General features: G+C 33.0%; 2 protein-coding genes and 1 long non-coding RNA gene across 20 annotated transcripts in view; 1 reads left to right on the forward strand and 2 right to left on the reverse strand.

The window, feature by feature from the left end:
• The first annotated feature begins 73 nt into the window (after nucleotides 1-73).
• LOC135168344 (uncharacterized) overlaps nucleotides 74-15,073 on the forward strand; it is a 58,352-nt gene continuing 43,352 nt past the window's right edge. For both annotated transcript variants that reach the window (XR_010300028.1, XR_010300029.1), the window contains exons 1-2: nucleotides 74-154; nucleotides 676-826. This is a non-coding gene — a long non-coding RNA (uncharacterized LOC135168344). The remainder of the gene's footprint in view (nucleotides 155-675; nucleotides 827-15,073) is intronic.
• LOC135168334 (methionyl-tRNA formyltransferase, mitochondrial) lies at nucleotides 482-3,269 on the reverse strand. Its single transcript, XM_064132396.1, has 6 exons — nucleotides 2,796-3,269; nucleotides 2,532-2,732; nucleotides 2,075-2,197; nucleotides 1,828-2,006; nucleotides 1,497-1,691; nucleotides 482-1,176 (listed from the first exon to the last, which is right to left on the reverse strand). The coding sequence occupies exons 1-6, from the start codon at nucleotides 3,008-3,010 to the stop codon at nucleotides 959-961; spliced, it is 1,131 nt and encodes a 376-aa protein (XP_063988466.1). The 5' UTR covers nucleotides 3,011-3,269; the 3' UTR covers nucleotides 482-958.
• The window catches only part of Phcl-1 (pH-sensitive chloride channel 1), a 77,680-nt gene continuing 66,294 nt past the window's right edge, over nucleotides 3,688-15,073 (reverse strand). For 4 of the 17 annotated variants that reach the window (XM_064132377.1, XM_064132386.1, XM_064132384.1 and 1 more), the window contains 3 exons: nucleotides 14,593-14,643; nucleotides 10,991-11,116; nucleotides 3,688-9,650 (listed from right to left, as the gene is read on the reverse strand). In XM_064132377.1, the coding sequence (XP_063988447.1) occupies nucleotides 9,504-9,650; nucleotides 10,991-11,116; nucleotides 14,593-14,643 (324 nt within the window). In that variant the 3' untranslated portion in view covers nucleotides 3,688-9,503. The remainder of the gene's footprint in view (nucleotides 9,651-10,990; nucleotides 11,117-14,592; nucleotides 14,644-15,073) is intronic. The other 13 variants (XM_064132383.1, XM_064132388.1, XM_064132387.1 and 10 more) reach the window with 7 other exon arrangements.

A 15,073-nucleotide genomic window follows, 5' to 3' on the forward strand; every position in this document is an offset into this window, starting at 1 on the left:
TGTTATTCACATGACAGAAACCAAATTTTCAAAAGTTTTTGGCCACTAGAATGTTTTTTATACGTGGTTTATTCGCAGGGACAACACAAAACAGAATTTATGATATTCTTCGAATCATGAATTTTTGTGGGGCTTTTGCACGCCAGGATAGCAGGTGAGTCGATTAAATAATGTGATAAATAATCAAAATGAACAAATACTTCAACGAAAAGTCGATATTCTTCAAGTAATGAGCTCCATAGCCCGACATGGGATTTGGTGTTGGGAGAATAACAAACGATTCAGAGAATTTTCTCGGAAAGCGTTTGTTGTGATGTAAGGCTTAGCAAATTTTGTAGAGAACAATTACGGGATATGGCAACAATTAATTGAACAGTGTGGCATTAATAATTAATTATTAATGATCTCGTGATTAATAATAATTATGCATATAATAATAAATGATAAATATTTTGAGCATTTTTCGCATTTACTGGAATAATGACAAAAATTTTAACCATCAATTTTTCCCTTTGAAAATCAGTAAAAATCTGATTCCACAGAATATTCATCCCAATTCTCATGGAGTCCTTTTTTCATTTGTTTAAACAATAAACGACAATTTTTATAAATTCTTAGATTACAAAATATGAACAAAAGAAATGAATAAATAAATAATAAGCAAAATTTTTTCAGTGATCAGTGATTAGTGAACAGTGATGTGTCAAGTGAGATCTAGACAACAACTACGTGACAGAATCATCGACCTGGTGGACACCCAAGGATAAATGTGGCGCTGAAGCGTAAAAAAGGCGAAAACGAAAGCAGTTGTTTTCGGCCAACGCCGGTGAGTCATGAAAAACTATAAATCTTTATTCGTGATTTTACCTGCATAATTATTCATTTATTGAATACTGAAACAAGTTTATTCGCCATACACTTCAATTGAACGAACAATTTTGTCAGTACTCAGTTTTATTCAATTTTTAACTTCTACAACGGAGTTATCCACGTCCAAGTCTTGCTCTACTCCAAAAAATACCTCATTATTACGTTTATTATTCATGAAACCATTGTTGAAGTCCTTGGCAGACATTTTTCGTTTGCCAGGCATCGAAATCTCCGCGACCGTTACCCAACTGTCGTTTTTACACTGCACCATCAGTAACCGACTTTGCCTATCATAGAAGATCGTTCCTGAAATATCAATTGCAATTTTACTGACTCTTATGACTCCATTGACATTTTCTACCATAATAAATTCAATGAAAAATCATTCCCGGAAACAACTCTTGGCATGAATGGCCTTGAAAGCGTGGAATTTTTGGAGAACCGTTAATTGTTTAAATGTAATTCATTGAATTAATTCAATTGCATGCAATTGCAAGAGCACTAAACTTGACAAATTAGTGGGAATAAATGTACGAATATAAGTTGTCAAGAAAATCTTTTGAAAAGAATTGTGATGGCAGAAAATATGGAATAGGAAAGTAATGCAAAATGAACAGATCACAAACCAGGATTGGATTTGCGGTCGCTAACATCTCTTGGAGTATTACTAGATATTTTTACTCCGAAAATCTTGAGGGTTTTTCCCTGAAATGACGTTTTCAGAGGGAATATTCCTGTGAGGGCTCTTTGCAGATTGTAAACTTGTCTCGCTGTCATTTCCTCCCATTTCACGATTGAAATATTCTTTCCTATTTTGGGAGCTGGAAAATGAGAAGGAGAGCATGAGAAATTAAAGGAAGTAGCAATCAACCTATCGTCGAGTTATTTATGCGGCCACCAAAGAGCAAATTTCCATTCATTATTATTTTTAAATTGCAACAATTAAAATACTCGTACCATACGAAACATTTTCACTTGACTGAGCTCGTCCAGAGGCAACAACATGTGGCAATTTTTCAAACGTTTCTATTAATAAATCACCACCAGCGGTGGCTAGTCTCTTATGCAGTTCTGTCTGGGTCTCATGATCGTGAATTTTCACTTCCCTCTGCTCTAGTATTTCTCCAATATCAAATCTGGAAATGGGGAGGAATAGTTATGATTTATCCATATTTTACAAGCACATTTATTTTTCGAAATTTACTTTTTTGGCGCTATCTTCATGATAGTGACTCCGGTCACGCTATCTCCATTCATCAGGGCATAAATTATTGGTGCCGCCCCCCTCCATCTCGGTAGCAAGCTCGCGTGAACATTGATCATTCCTCTGGAAGTAAAAAAATCCAAGTTGAGGATTTCAGCGAATTATTTTACAATCATCCTTTTAAGAATATTTTGGGGAAAATTTGGAGCGAAAAAAATCGACTCGATCTGGAAGAGAACGTTTTAGACTAGTTGATGATAACAAATCAGTGAGGGGATTTCAGTACAGAGCAGAACAAAATTGCTAATTTTTTTCTGTTATAAAAGTCAATAATTTTTTTGTTAAAAAAACTTTTTTCTATTTAGAAAAATTCATATGGTTTTCTTAATTAGTCAAAATTGGTTTACAAATTGTCCCACCCACCCTCATATTGGTACCCCTCAAATGTAATACTTGCAGTGGAAATAATTTGATAATCTTGGAGGGTATGAGATGCCCAAAGGATACGACAAGTCCAATGTCAAAGTCACCAATGGAATTTTCTATCGGCCACTTGTGCACTTTGATTCCGTGATCCTGGGCATATTTTATAACCGGGTTCTCCCGACCCTCGTAAGCGGTCACCGCCTCCAGCCGTGTCAGCAGCCTCTTTGACCTGCTGATTCAATTTCTAATTAATTTTTTAATTTGTGGGGAAGAGGGGCTCTCAAGGATTACTTACTATTCTCGGTGCAGTCGTTTCAGACTCTCCAGGGCGAATTCGTCGGTTCCGAAGAACAAAGCCCTCCACCGGACATTCTCAGAGCTCTCTGATAGTTCCTCAGAAGTTCCTGGGGGCAAGGAGCCAAAATGCCTAGGCCATTGGTGATTTTTCAGGAATTTTGAGGGGAGCGAATATATTTTCCAAGGATTTTTTAGAAATCGTAAACAAATCATTTCTGGTATACATTTAATTAATTATGAGTTTTTGTTGTTCTCCGGGATAACATAACCTCACTCATTAACCGAATTGGAGTATTTAGAGAGTTTTTACATGGTTAGTTGTGAAAATATTAGAAAAGAAATTTATTCGTTCATCATTAAGATTAACCTTGAAATTGAGGGCTTTACTTTTACAATATTTTTTTTATTTATGTTTTCACTTTACTGAAATACTAAATGTAGATGATAAAGTCAAAAGACTAATGGTTTAGTGCTTAAGCACAAGAGGGCAGCACGATTTACGATTTTTATAAAATAGATTTTTTTTTTCAAAATTACGTGCACAATTTTGATGATAAATATCTCAAAAAAAACTTTCATGACGAATTTGTGTTATCAATATTCACGAACCCTTATCTGATTCTTTATGCCGCATCCTGTCTCTTCCCCTATTTAACAATCCTGAAGGAGCAACGGAAGTTCCTCCGTCGATATCGTCGGTTTGTCAGAATGGGACCTACCGGGAATTCAGTTAAAAAAATCGAATTCATTTCTTAGTTTTTGTTATCGTATACAACGAGCTTATGGATAGAATTCATTTATTTATTTATTTGTTTAGAAAAAATTTTTTTTTGATGTCGAACCACTTCTAATAATTAGATCAGGACTTTTAGAAAATGTAAACACCATCGTCATGATTTTAAATTCAGTTTTTATTCAAATAAATTCATTTGGGCATTCAGGAAGGTGCAGATTCTTTTCACAGAATTATACATAATGTATTATATTTGCTCGTAATGAGGCATCAATTAATACCAGCTGTATAAATTAATTCTCGGACTTCTTTAACAACTCTTACATTTATTTATAAAAAAAAATACTTTGTAAATCCAATTTTGAAAATAATCATAGTTGATCGACACTCAATTCAAGAAATTGGCGGTTCTGATTGGGGAACCTTATCAATACTCTGTTGGACATGGGTCCGGCAAATTAATTCAAATAAACGGTGAGATTAATTTGATTTGGGAGTCGAGAATTAATTAATACACCTGATAGCTAAATAACGAGAATAAAAACTAAGTAAATAACAATGATATATTGTAAAATTTGTTATTTCTCGTACGCTTGTAATATTGATTGCTGCCCTATGATTAATTATTCTTTTATAAGGCTCGATGAGTCTTTCTCATATATATAATTTTTTTTTTTTCATTCGTATATTTACATATGTATACACGTAGGCGAGTCGAATATTAAGCTGTTCGCTGATTGCAATGGATTTTCTATCAGGATATTGATAAATAATTTCCGGTAATTACCGGAATTTTATTTTGCTTTATCGTTGGCGAAAGTTTCAATTGCAATTAGCGGACGCTGACGAAACTACTGATGGCAATGCAGTTTGACTATTTTTCATTATCAATTCATTTTTTTTTTTCCACTTTATTTCTCTTGCCAAAGCTGTGAAAAGGTAGAAAAATAACAAGACTAGAATTGGCTGGATCAGTGTGTACAGATATTTAGCAATTTAGTGATTATGACTCGCATGAGGGGAGATTTATCGGAAAAATCGCACTCGATTTGTTTAAGAGCGTTAAATATTTTTTTTTATCATTTCATCCTCAAAATTTTGCGACACAACTTTTTTAAAAATACAGCGAATTATTGAAAATTAGAATTTTTTATTATTTACGCATTTGAATGTAAATAAATAACTTAAGTTGATTAAATGTTTTGCAATCTCAGTTGAGTCCGATCTTTGGAGGAAATGAGAAGAAAAATTAATTATAGAACCGTTTTCGAGAAGATGAGGGCGATTTCCCCTCAATTTTTCTCCCAATAATTAATTCTCACTCATCAATTAGCATTCGCTTTCAATAATTCAATAATTAAGTTTGAACAATTGAAATGGAATTTGAGAATGTTTTGTTTGGAGGAACAACGCACGGGGTGGATTTTAATGAACCACCGAAATAATGCTAATAATTTTCAGAACAATGACACTTTCTCTCTTTCTTAGCCTCTATGATTCCTACGATTTAACATTTTATCATTTACCATTTCTGGGATTGTTTATTCATATCATTTTCAATACTTTTCATCACAGGCTTAATGAGGGCTATTTATGGTAAACGATAGTTTATTGAACTGTTAGAAATACTTGTTTCCAGTGGTCATCGTTGAAAACTCGGTCTCGGGTGATTTTTTTCATCGATTCTCCGTGAATTTGGGTAATCAATGAATTAAATTATTGATAGATTGTTGATGGGGTGATACAATGAGGATTAATTATCTTCATTTAGGGTCATGTTAGCCCGCAGGGAATATTTTCGGCATTATTAAGGTCATTGAATTATTATTTTTAATACCTAGGAGAATTTCATAACAATTAATTCGTTGTCGACAACTCCACGATTTTTTATTTGTAATTTCAAGTCATTTTCAGATAATTTGGATAAGTGGTGTTCTATTAAAAAAATTATTTTTCTATTGAAATATTTATTATTTATTAAAGTTGAGACAAAAAAATAGTATTTTTGTACGAGATATACTATATGCTTTACCAAGCGTTTTATAATTGATTGGATTAAAGTTAAGTTGCAATGATAAATACATCATTTTCAAAATATTTAGTCAGAAATATTGAAACAATATATAATTTTTCTCAATTTAAATGTGCAGAACAAAAACAGTATTTTAATGTAATTATCACCTAAAATATTGGAATTTTGGTAAAATATTAATTGCTAAAGCTCTCATAATATTGAGGATGAATGCTAAATTGGAATATAAAGTTCTGTGAGTGAAGGATAAGACGAAATTCCCTCAGAAATTGCTTTCCTTTCATCGTTCATTTTTTTAAAATAAAAAAAAGTGATCAGAAATTTTGGAAATTTTCTTAAATATTCTCGAAACTGAAAATTGTAAAAAATCTTACCGGTAATTTACAACCGTGTAGCTGTCTTGTTATATCATTGAGTCCTGAATGTCGATCCGAGTTTCAATGATCAGACGATTGGAAAATAGTATAAATAAATAATAATATCAAGAGTAATAATTAAATTAAAAAAAAGTGTGCCTTATCACATTGTCATTGTAACAATCAACTGCATAGCAGAGGTAACAAACGAAACGATGAGATTTCTGAACGATTATTACGTGAGATTTATCGACATTATATATAATTTCATTGAAATTCTCTTACCCTATGCAATAATTGTTGGAAAAAGCTATGGCATTTCAATTCTCACGTTTCTTTCCCTTTAATTAATTAATTATTCGGATATTTTTAAGTCCATTCTTCAATGATTCAACGTTCAAGATTTTCATCGAGAATTTAACAAAATGGCCACAGTAAGATGTGCAGCTAATAACGATTGGTAATTAAATAATAATAATTGTTTATTTCTGGTTTCTGGTTAATATCGCATCGTCTTTCATTCTTTAATGAGTTACTCGTGTCTATCTTTGGTCCGTGGAGCGTTAAATCTTTTTTTTTTTTTAGATAATAAATATATGACTTTGTATAATTATAGCGTAGCTTAGTAATTTATATCGATCTAGGGATGACTCACTTGACAGCGCATGAGGTATACAAAGTGTGTAGCCATTACTCCGTACAATTATTTTCACTCCGTTTCCATTTTTGCTTTAAAAAAAAATTGATTCTCTCCTTTGAATTTTAACCTTCATTTATTCTCTATTCGATATTCAATCGACAGTGAATTTTTGATGATTTGAGTTTCTTCTATGGCATTTATTTTTTTTTTCTTCATTTACGTATTCGTTGTGTCAATTGCAACAGTGACTTTTAGTTATCAATTTTTTTTTTTTCATTTAATTTAATTTATGATTTTAATTATTATAAATGGGATTTTTGGCGCTCTGATGACGTGCTTATTACTGTAATTGGTGCCAGGTGACTAGAGTTTTTAATATCATTGCAAAAGGAAATATTTTTTTTCTCAATTTTCGAATTAACTTTAACCTATTTTACTCCAATAAAACTCGGTCGTATATCCTTAGCTCATTAGTTTAATTAATTGATGAGAAATTATCAATCTAGAATGAATAATTTACAGGTGAATCTCTTACTCGATATTTTTTTTTCATTGTCGGGGAGGGGAAGAGGGTGGGAATTAGAGGGGTTGGGGGAAGGGGGTTAAAAAAATATCGAGAGAAATTCCAAATGGACGCATTGAGTGTAAAAAAATTTTTCACATCGCTTTGCGATTTTTTTGTCGGGGTTTACGGGATTTTTTTTTTTCCAATGCTGGGACGATTCGTACGCCTCTAGATGGAATATCTTCGTGGGAGAAATTGCGTTGACTTTTTTGTTCATTGAAACGTTAGGGGAAAATTTTATACATTATTTTTGTCGGCGATTAGACGTTTATTTATTTATTTTTTTATACGGAGTAATTCGATGAGCCTGGGGGATGATGAGGTAATTGTGATTTGTTCAGGGGAGGGGGAGGGACTCGATTCTTATTCAGCATCAGATTTCATTTTTTTTTAATTAATAATTAATTACGAAGCATCAGAGATAATTGAATCCAATGAAATATGATTCAGAAAAAAATATGGACGTTTTCAATCGTCAATAATTCAACAACGAGGGAGTGATAAATTATCAACTGTTTTTTTTTTTAATTTTAACGATATTTTTTTCGTCTGTAAAATGAACGCTGACTGATGAAAATCACACCGTTTGGGCAGTTGATATCGGCGATTGAATCCACTTTGTATGAGATTGAGTCAACCACTCTGTGATTACCCTCCCCATGGGGTATCAAAAACCGATAGATCGCACTTATCCCATCACTCCCCACAATTCCACAATTTATCACAAAGCAAAAGAGTACTCCACTCGATTTCACCGTGCCTCGAGGGGGTCTTCTTCACAATTCACCACCAGAAAGAAGATCCCCCCCCCCCCTACCCTCGGTGTGCACTCATGTCGAGTGTCGATGTGCTCGAAACAACAAACACCTCGTACAAGTGAACAAATATTTCTCTACACGATTTGTTTTTGTTTACAATACGTAAAAAAAGTGCGCCTCATCTACTGATTTTTTTTTTTCCATTTTTTAAAATCATTTTTCATTTTTTTTTGGCAGTCAGTTTCAGACAGGATCTGAAGTGTTCGTGGTACGCAGTGATTATTTATTTCAATTCAACTTTTTTTCATTTCCATTTATACTTACTCACAATTTTGTCTAATAAAAATTTTCGATTTTCTAGTTATTAATGGTCTTCGGGGAGGATTTGAAATTAAACAAAATGGTCTATTTAAATTTCATATGTCGAACTATGAGATAATCCTTCAAGTGCACTCACTTTTTAAACTGAGTAATTTGTTAAAAAAATAGTAAATCGGGGGAGATATTTATCGGTTTATATCTCCAATTGGATGAAGAGTCATGTGGTGTTTTTCACATTATTTTCATTGTGATAATAATTTATTGATAATTTTCTCGCTTCTATTCATACGATATCTATCGGCATCCCAGAGAGCACCAACATGTTTACTTTCATATTCCTTACGATATTAAACTCTATCGTCTGTTAATCATTTACAAATTTGAGGGCGAGCATTGATCGCAACTATTTTCAAGCATATATTCTGTAAAAAAATTTTTGTCGTACGATTTAGGGAATGAAAGTGGGTTAACAATATTTATTATCCCACTTCAAGCGATAGATTTTGTAATATTGTTCCAAATACTACAAGTTATTGCTGGTGACATTAAAGGAGAGAAAAATACAGAAATAATTTCAAATTCCTCTTTTAAAAAACAAGCTGATGAAAATATCTAATATTTTAAAAATATATATCTAAAAAATAATTTATTAAATCCCTAAATGTCATCAATCAAGATTAATTTTTTTAAAACTAAATTGCAATTTTATTTATCCTCTTGGAATCTTTTTACTGTAACAATTCAGTGGGTTCCATGAGTTTTTATGCAATAAATAAATAAATAAGTAATTAAATGTAGCCAATTCCACAATATTTCGTCTATAACAATTCATTCCGGAATTTTTTCAATAAAAATCTCCGCCATATCTCTCCGTAAAATGTGAAATTTCACCAGCACTAAATTCCTTCTATTCCCGACAACGCAATACTCCAAATGCCTCCGTAAAAATCCGATAAAAATATTTTTACAGAAGTTTATTCAAAAGTTCAACATTGAGATCGTCACAGACATCATAAATTCCATCGTAAATGTTAACCCTACACACATTTCAAATGTTCAATTCGTTTAAATTCCTAGGCTACAGGGATTTTTTTTTAAAATCAAGTGTAACGGTCACTCAATCATGCTTTTGGGAGATCGATATATTATACAATGACGCACGTGTAACACAGCTGTTAATCCCTCTCGTGTAATCCGATCTTGATGTGTTCCGAGCTGTTTGTTCATTTCCAATTTTCCATTCCTCGATCATCACTCGCTTCATTGGTGTCTCGTACATCTCCATGATGATCATCTCGCCTCTACGAGACTCCCTTGTAGTGGTAGAAGAAGAACACCAGGAATACGGAGTATGCGATGGGAAATAAAACCCTTGCGATGACGTCTATGGTTTTAGCAACTCGTATCGGATGGGGTGGCTCTTTCTTCCGTACCTGCACAAAGCAGCACTACTCAGGGTCATTATAGGGTCGTCTCACGCATGCACTACACACATAACATCGATTTTTATATGAATTTGTTTAGGGTTAATTTTAATTGGACTGAAGCTGGCTAGAGCAAACAATTTTATGGGAAATTTGTCGGGAGGGATTCTGTCTCTTTGAATTTATGCTCTTACTACTGTTACGTTAATGATGCTTTTGATAATTGAGCGGATGGATGGACCCTGTCCGCCCATCTGCATGGACTCCATTCAATTGGGAAGCACTTTCAAAGGGAATTATTTTCAAAGTCATCCCCTCCTGCCTTGGCAATAGGGTTTGTATGGAAATTTTCCATCCGCAGCGGCGCCAATTTGCAAATTGGCTGGAGGGTTGAGGGCAGATAGGATTGAAATTTTGTACTTCTGATTAGCATTTAACCCCGGTTCTTGTTTGTTTGGTAGAAACATCGGGGGATAATCCGGGGAGATCGGAAATTCACCATCGAGTGACATCGTGATTTGTTAATGCAATCGATTTCAATCGATTTTACTGGGGTTCGTTAAATCGGTTGAAAAAAAAATCAAAGTGTTTTTGAATGATTTTGAATATTTTTTTTTCCGGAGAATTTCCCGAACTTTTCTTCTCATTTGGAAAAAATATCATTAAGCCATTGTTTTTAAGGGTATAGTCATAATTTGGGAAGACTCCTGGATTATTTATATGCGAAAATTAAACGGTAGAGGGAAGTCTCGGAAAATCAGACAGCGCTGAATTAATTTCCATATTTCAATATTTATATCGATACATAGAATATCATGCAGATGTGGGGTTAGACACGCGGAAATCATACATACCATCACAATACATTCATGCTGAGTTACTACAGAGAGACAACTAAGGACTTTTACATTTGATACTGAGAAGAAAATTTATTAGTTGAATGAGCAGAAATTATATTTTCTAACACGAGGAATCAAGCCTGGAAAGGGGGTGGGGGTGGGGCTGGGGGGGGGGAAGGTCTATTGGAGTTTTGAATGGAATAGCAGTCGATGGGATTTTTTACAAACATATTTTTAATTTTTAATCAACAGTTTCCGTGCGAAATATCAATTACAGAGGAAATAAAATTGAACTTCAGATATCTAACTTGAAAATTTATTTTCTTTTTAATTATGAAAAATATTCAGACGAACATATACACCCCTGGATAGCATTGCCTCAATAAAATCGAACCCTTAGGATTTATTATGAGAAGAACATTTCTCTGTTTTTGAAAAGTATTTTTTTTTTCCTCTGTAAATTGAAAAATTTTCTACAACACAAGGAGTAAATATTTTCTCAGTACAATTGTGGTATTGGCATACCTCAGCAGCACATCCATTGGTCGCTGTGTGTGTACAGGGATTGGGACCGCAGTTTGTACAAGCGATGATCTCGTTCGGCTCATTACCACCAGTGGTTGCATTGCCACCCTCTCGTTTCTTTGTCCCCTACGACAGGGTCCGGGTAGCAGAATACTTATACGAATTAGTCTTACCTGAAGGTACCCACTTTTTCCGGATCTACTATCAAGTGTTTATTTTATTTAAGGATTAATTGCAGAGGAATATTATTGAATTGTTTTTGTGATTCATTTTTTACTGATTTTTGAAGAATTGAATTATCAGGGAGTGATTGGATCGAATTTTTATGACTTAGTAAACTTTTGATAAACGACATTTTAATTTTAATTTCATAGTCATTTTTAAAGAACATAAATTGTCAAGGGTATTTAAAAGTCATGCGAGTTATTATTCTGTATTCAGAGATTTTTTTTCTCGGTTAAAAAATATTTTTATATTTTATTTGAAATTAAAAAATTCAAATGAATTTTTCCTGCGAATGAATCACAATAAATTCTTACTCCATTACTGCATTATTCCAGTACCTCAATTAACAACTTGCACAAAAAAATATAACCCGTAAAATTGCCGTCAGGCCATGAAAAAGGGGATCCTTCACAAATTTAAAAAATGTTATTATTAATCGATATTTCAATTTCGGGTTCAATAAATATTTTTCCATGCCTCTCGTTTTTCAATAAAGGGCGACACATGCTGCAACACAATATTGTATCTACGCTCGTGGCTCTTCCAACGTTTACGCAATATCTTATCAGTTTGTTACGGAGAAAAAAAAAATGTTGATAAAAAAAAATTCAATAAAAGGTGATGAAATAAGGACACGGTACTCTCGAGAGCCTGACTTTTTTTTTTAAAAGTAAAATTCAATAAGTTCCTCCTAAAGTTGAAATGCCCTTTTACTTCGTGATTTAAGCTTTAGGAGAATTAACTTCTACTGAGTAAAAAAAGCTCATGAATCGGGTCACACTACTAAGCAATTATTTATCGTAATTGCGAATAAAGCAGAATCTTCGGATAACAATTTGTCAATTTGTTGTCATTATTATTTTTTTTTGCGTCCGAATGGAACCTGTGTGATCGTCCGATTTTCGGATTTTCTAATTTTACTTGTTTATAATATTGATTGATGATTTCGAAACCCAGTACTACCCTAAACCACGCAGCGGGCGCCATTTTGTTCAATTGATCCCGAGAATATTGAATGATTTTATCAATGAACTTCGACGATTAGTTTTTTTTTTAATTTAATTGTCGATTCTACATGTTTGAAGCAAATTAATGATCATTTTCGTTAGATTTAATGATTTGGATTGGTGATGAAAGCAGTGCGTGCACGCAGATAAATTAGTCTGAATGAAATAAAATTATTAAAAAATGTAATTTCATAGTACTGAATAGTTTCGCGATTTTCAGCAAATAATGAATCCATTTAAAATTAATCTTCTATCAAGATAGACCCATAAAACACTATTTCACATCAATGAAGTACTCTTATTAAGCAGAAAATATTTATTAATATTCGCGAAATTATTTTATGCAATCAAACAATTATTTACTGGAATAAAAACAATTTTTCTGATGAACTGTTTAAAAACAGTTCTTTCTGATGAATTTTATTACATTCAGGGAAAATATTTATCTGGGTGTTGAATGTGTATTAAATAAATACACGATAAATTGCGCATTGAAGCTCTGCTTGGTTAAAAGTGTATGAAGAAGACAAAATAAGCGAGGGGGATTGAAAATTCGCTCAACTGCACATGCTCGCTCAAGTATTATTGAGTTTCACTTGTGGTGATTCAGTGTGTGAACAAGCCTGAGAAAATCAGCTTACGAGGTACTCCACAGAAAATATAAATAAATTGATTATTGTTATTCGAACGAATGAAATCGTTGATTTTCATTCGACGAGGAGATAATTGACGATTATTTGTCAGCCCAAACGATTGACATATTTTTTTTCTTCCTCATTCTCTATGATAAATTAATGTTGAAGAAGTTTAGGTATGGTCGAGTCCTAGCGAGACAACGTAAATTAAGGTTTAAATAAATTATATGAGATCATAAATAAAGGGGATTACAACTGTTCGCGGTTGTAAATTTTACAGAATTTAACGCAAGAAAAAATTTACAGAAAAAAATTTGTTGATTCAATGGTACATTTACTGGAATTGATTGGAATTGGTGTGTTGGTGTCCATTTGTTTTATTGCTCATTCCATTCGGTTTTAGTTCAAATAATTGATTAATTGGATTTTTTAAGTATTTACTTGACATTTAATCAGTGAATTTTCTGCAATTTTTTGAAACAAAAAAATTATGAAGAATTATTTAGCCAAAGAAGTGTTCCACTTGATTTTTCTGTATTTTTCGTTATTAATTGATAATTAATAATTCAAGAGAATAGTTCAGAAAATTTTCTAGGTTTTTTCTTATATTTTTTTTCCTGCGTAGCAATAGGAATGGGAATTTTTTAATTAAATATCGATTGAGTACAGCGTGAATATCCACGAAATCCAATTAACGAGTAGATGAAAAAAATAAAAGACCGATTTTAGCATCAAATGGGGCTGCCACTTTATGTTTATTCGAAATTGAAATATATACATCCCGCTTCCTTTGGCCTCCATGCGTGAGATGCGGTTGTGGAGATGTAAATCATAATAAGAAATGAATAGTTAAACATGTAAATTATGGAAGGATGTATGGAACGTGCAGAGATTATTCTTTCAGTCTCAGGAATGAATGGTCTTCTTAAAGGCTATAGTCGTCATTTTGCTGCTCTAATTGTGGTACTGCTTGTACCATGATCCAGGGGAGCTTCACATTGTTACTGACAGGATAATTATTTTTAGTCAAAGGGAGTAGAAATCTCGTTTCCCCCTTTTTTTTTTGAAAAAATACTCCGTTGTGCTCCCGAGGATTTTTTCATAAAAGTCAGATTGATATCATGGTGAGGAGACGAAACTAGAGAAATAACTTCTGGGGTTTTAGTATCGTGATGCGTTCTCGGCTCTAGGGAATTTTTTTTTATGTTGAATTTTTCACTTGGGATATTTGACGTCTGGTTGAGATTAATTTAGAAATTTACAGTAATTGATTGTTATTGATACAATGGTAGAAAGAAGTCAATTCATCACACGACTGGTAATCTCAAAGTCATATCTCCCCCATTAGCCTCCCCCACCAATGAAAAAAAAAATTAAAAAATAAAAAAAAAATTCCAAAGACCAGTGGAAATTTTTTTCAAACAATTAATGACGACCCACAAGCCCGGTGAGGATGCTCACGCGTGACATGCATTGTGAAAATAATAGTATAATAATAATAATAAATATAGTTGTACTTTTGTTATTTATTGTACTGATAATTGGCAAGGCAATTAATAAACAGTAAAGCCCGGAGGTTGAAAAATATATTTTGCGTGGTTTGGTGGGTACTCACGTGCCACTGAAATCCAATAATTCAATCAAAATGTCAATGAATTTTATAAAAAAATATTCACTGATGTATCATTGGATATTGAGTGTCACATGAGTGCCCAAAGGCAGTGGGGGCTCTTACCAAGGGGCTGGCCAATAAAATCCCTATCCTGCTGAGCACCGCTGGAAGCCGCTGCAACATCACAGACACCAAACAAAGAGACTTACTCACCGCTAAATTCCACCAACCAAACTTATCAAATTCGATTTGATATATTTTTTTTTTTCTTTTCATTTAAAATCGATGAAAAAAAAATATATATTGCGCCCTTATCAGTAATTTTTGATCCCTCTAAACTTGACTTTTCTATTGACCTCCTTGTCTCTCACATATTCCTCGCAACCGGTGATATATCATTTGTTCATGCAACATTTACAAGTTTCTCAGCATTGGTCAAATTATTAATCGACAATTGTTGTACGTCGGCGCACACTATTTTAATCGATTAAATATATATAGATATGTAAAATAATATATTTAAGTAAAATCTAGTCATTTCGTGAGGAGTATTTAGTTGAAATTTTCAATGTAATATCGAGTTTAAAAAGTATAAAGATGGAAA

The sequence above is a fragment of the Diachasmimorpha longicaudata genome, chromosome 13, assembly GCF_034640455.1.
Source record: "Diachasmimorpha longicaudata isolate KC_UGA_2023 chromosome 13, iyDiaLong2, whole genome shotgun sequence".
NCBI classification, from domain to species: Eukaryota; Metazoa; Arthropoda; class Insecta; order Hymenoptera; family Braconidae; genus Diachasmimorpha; species Diachasmimorpha longicaudata.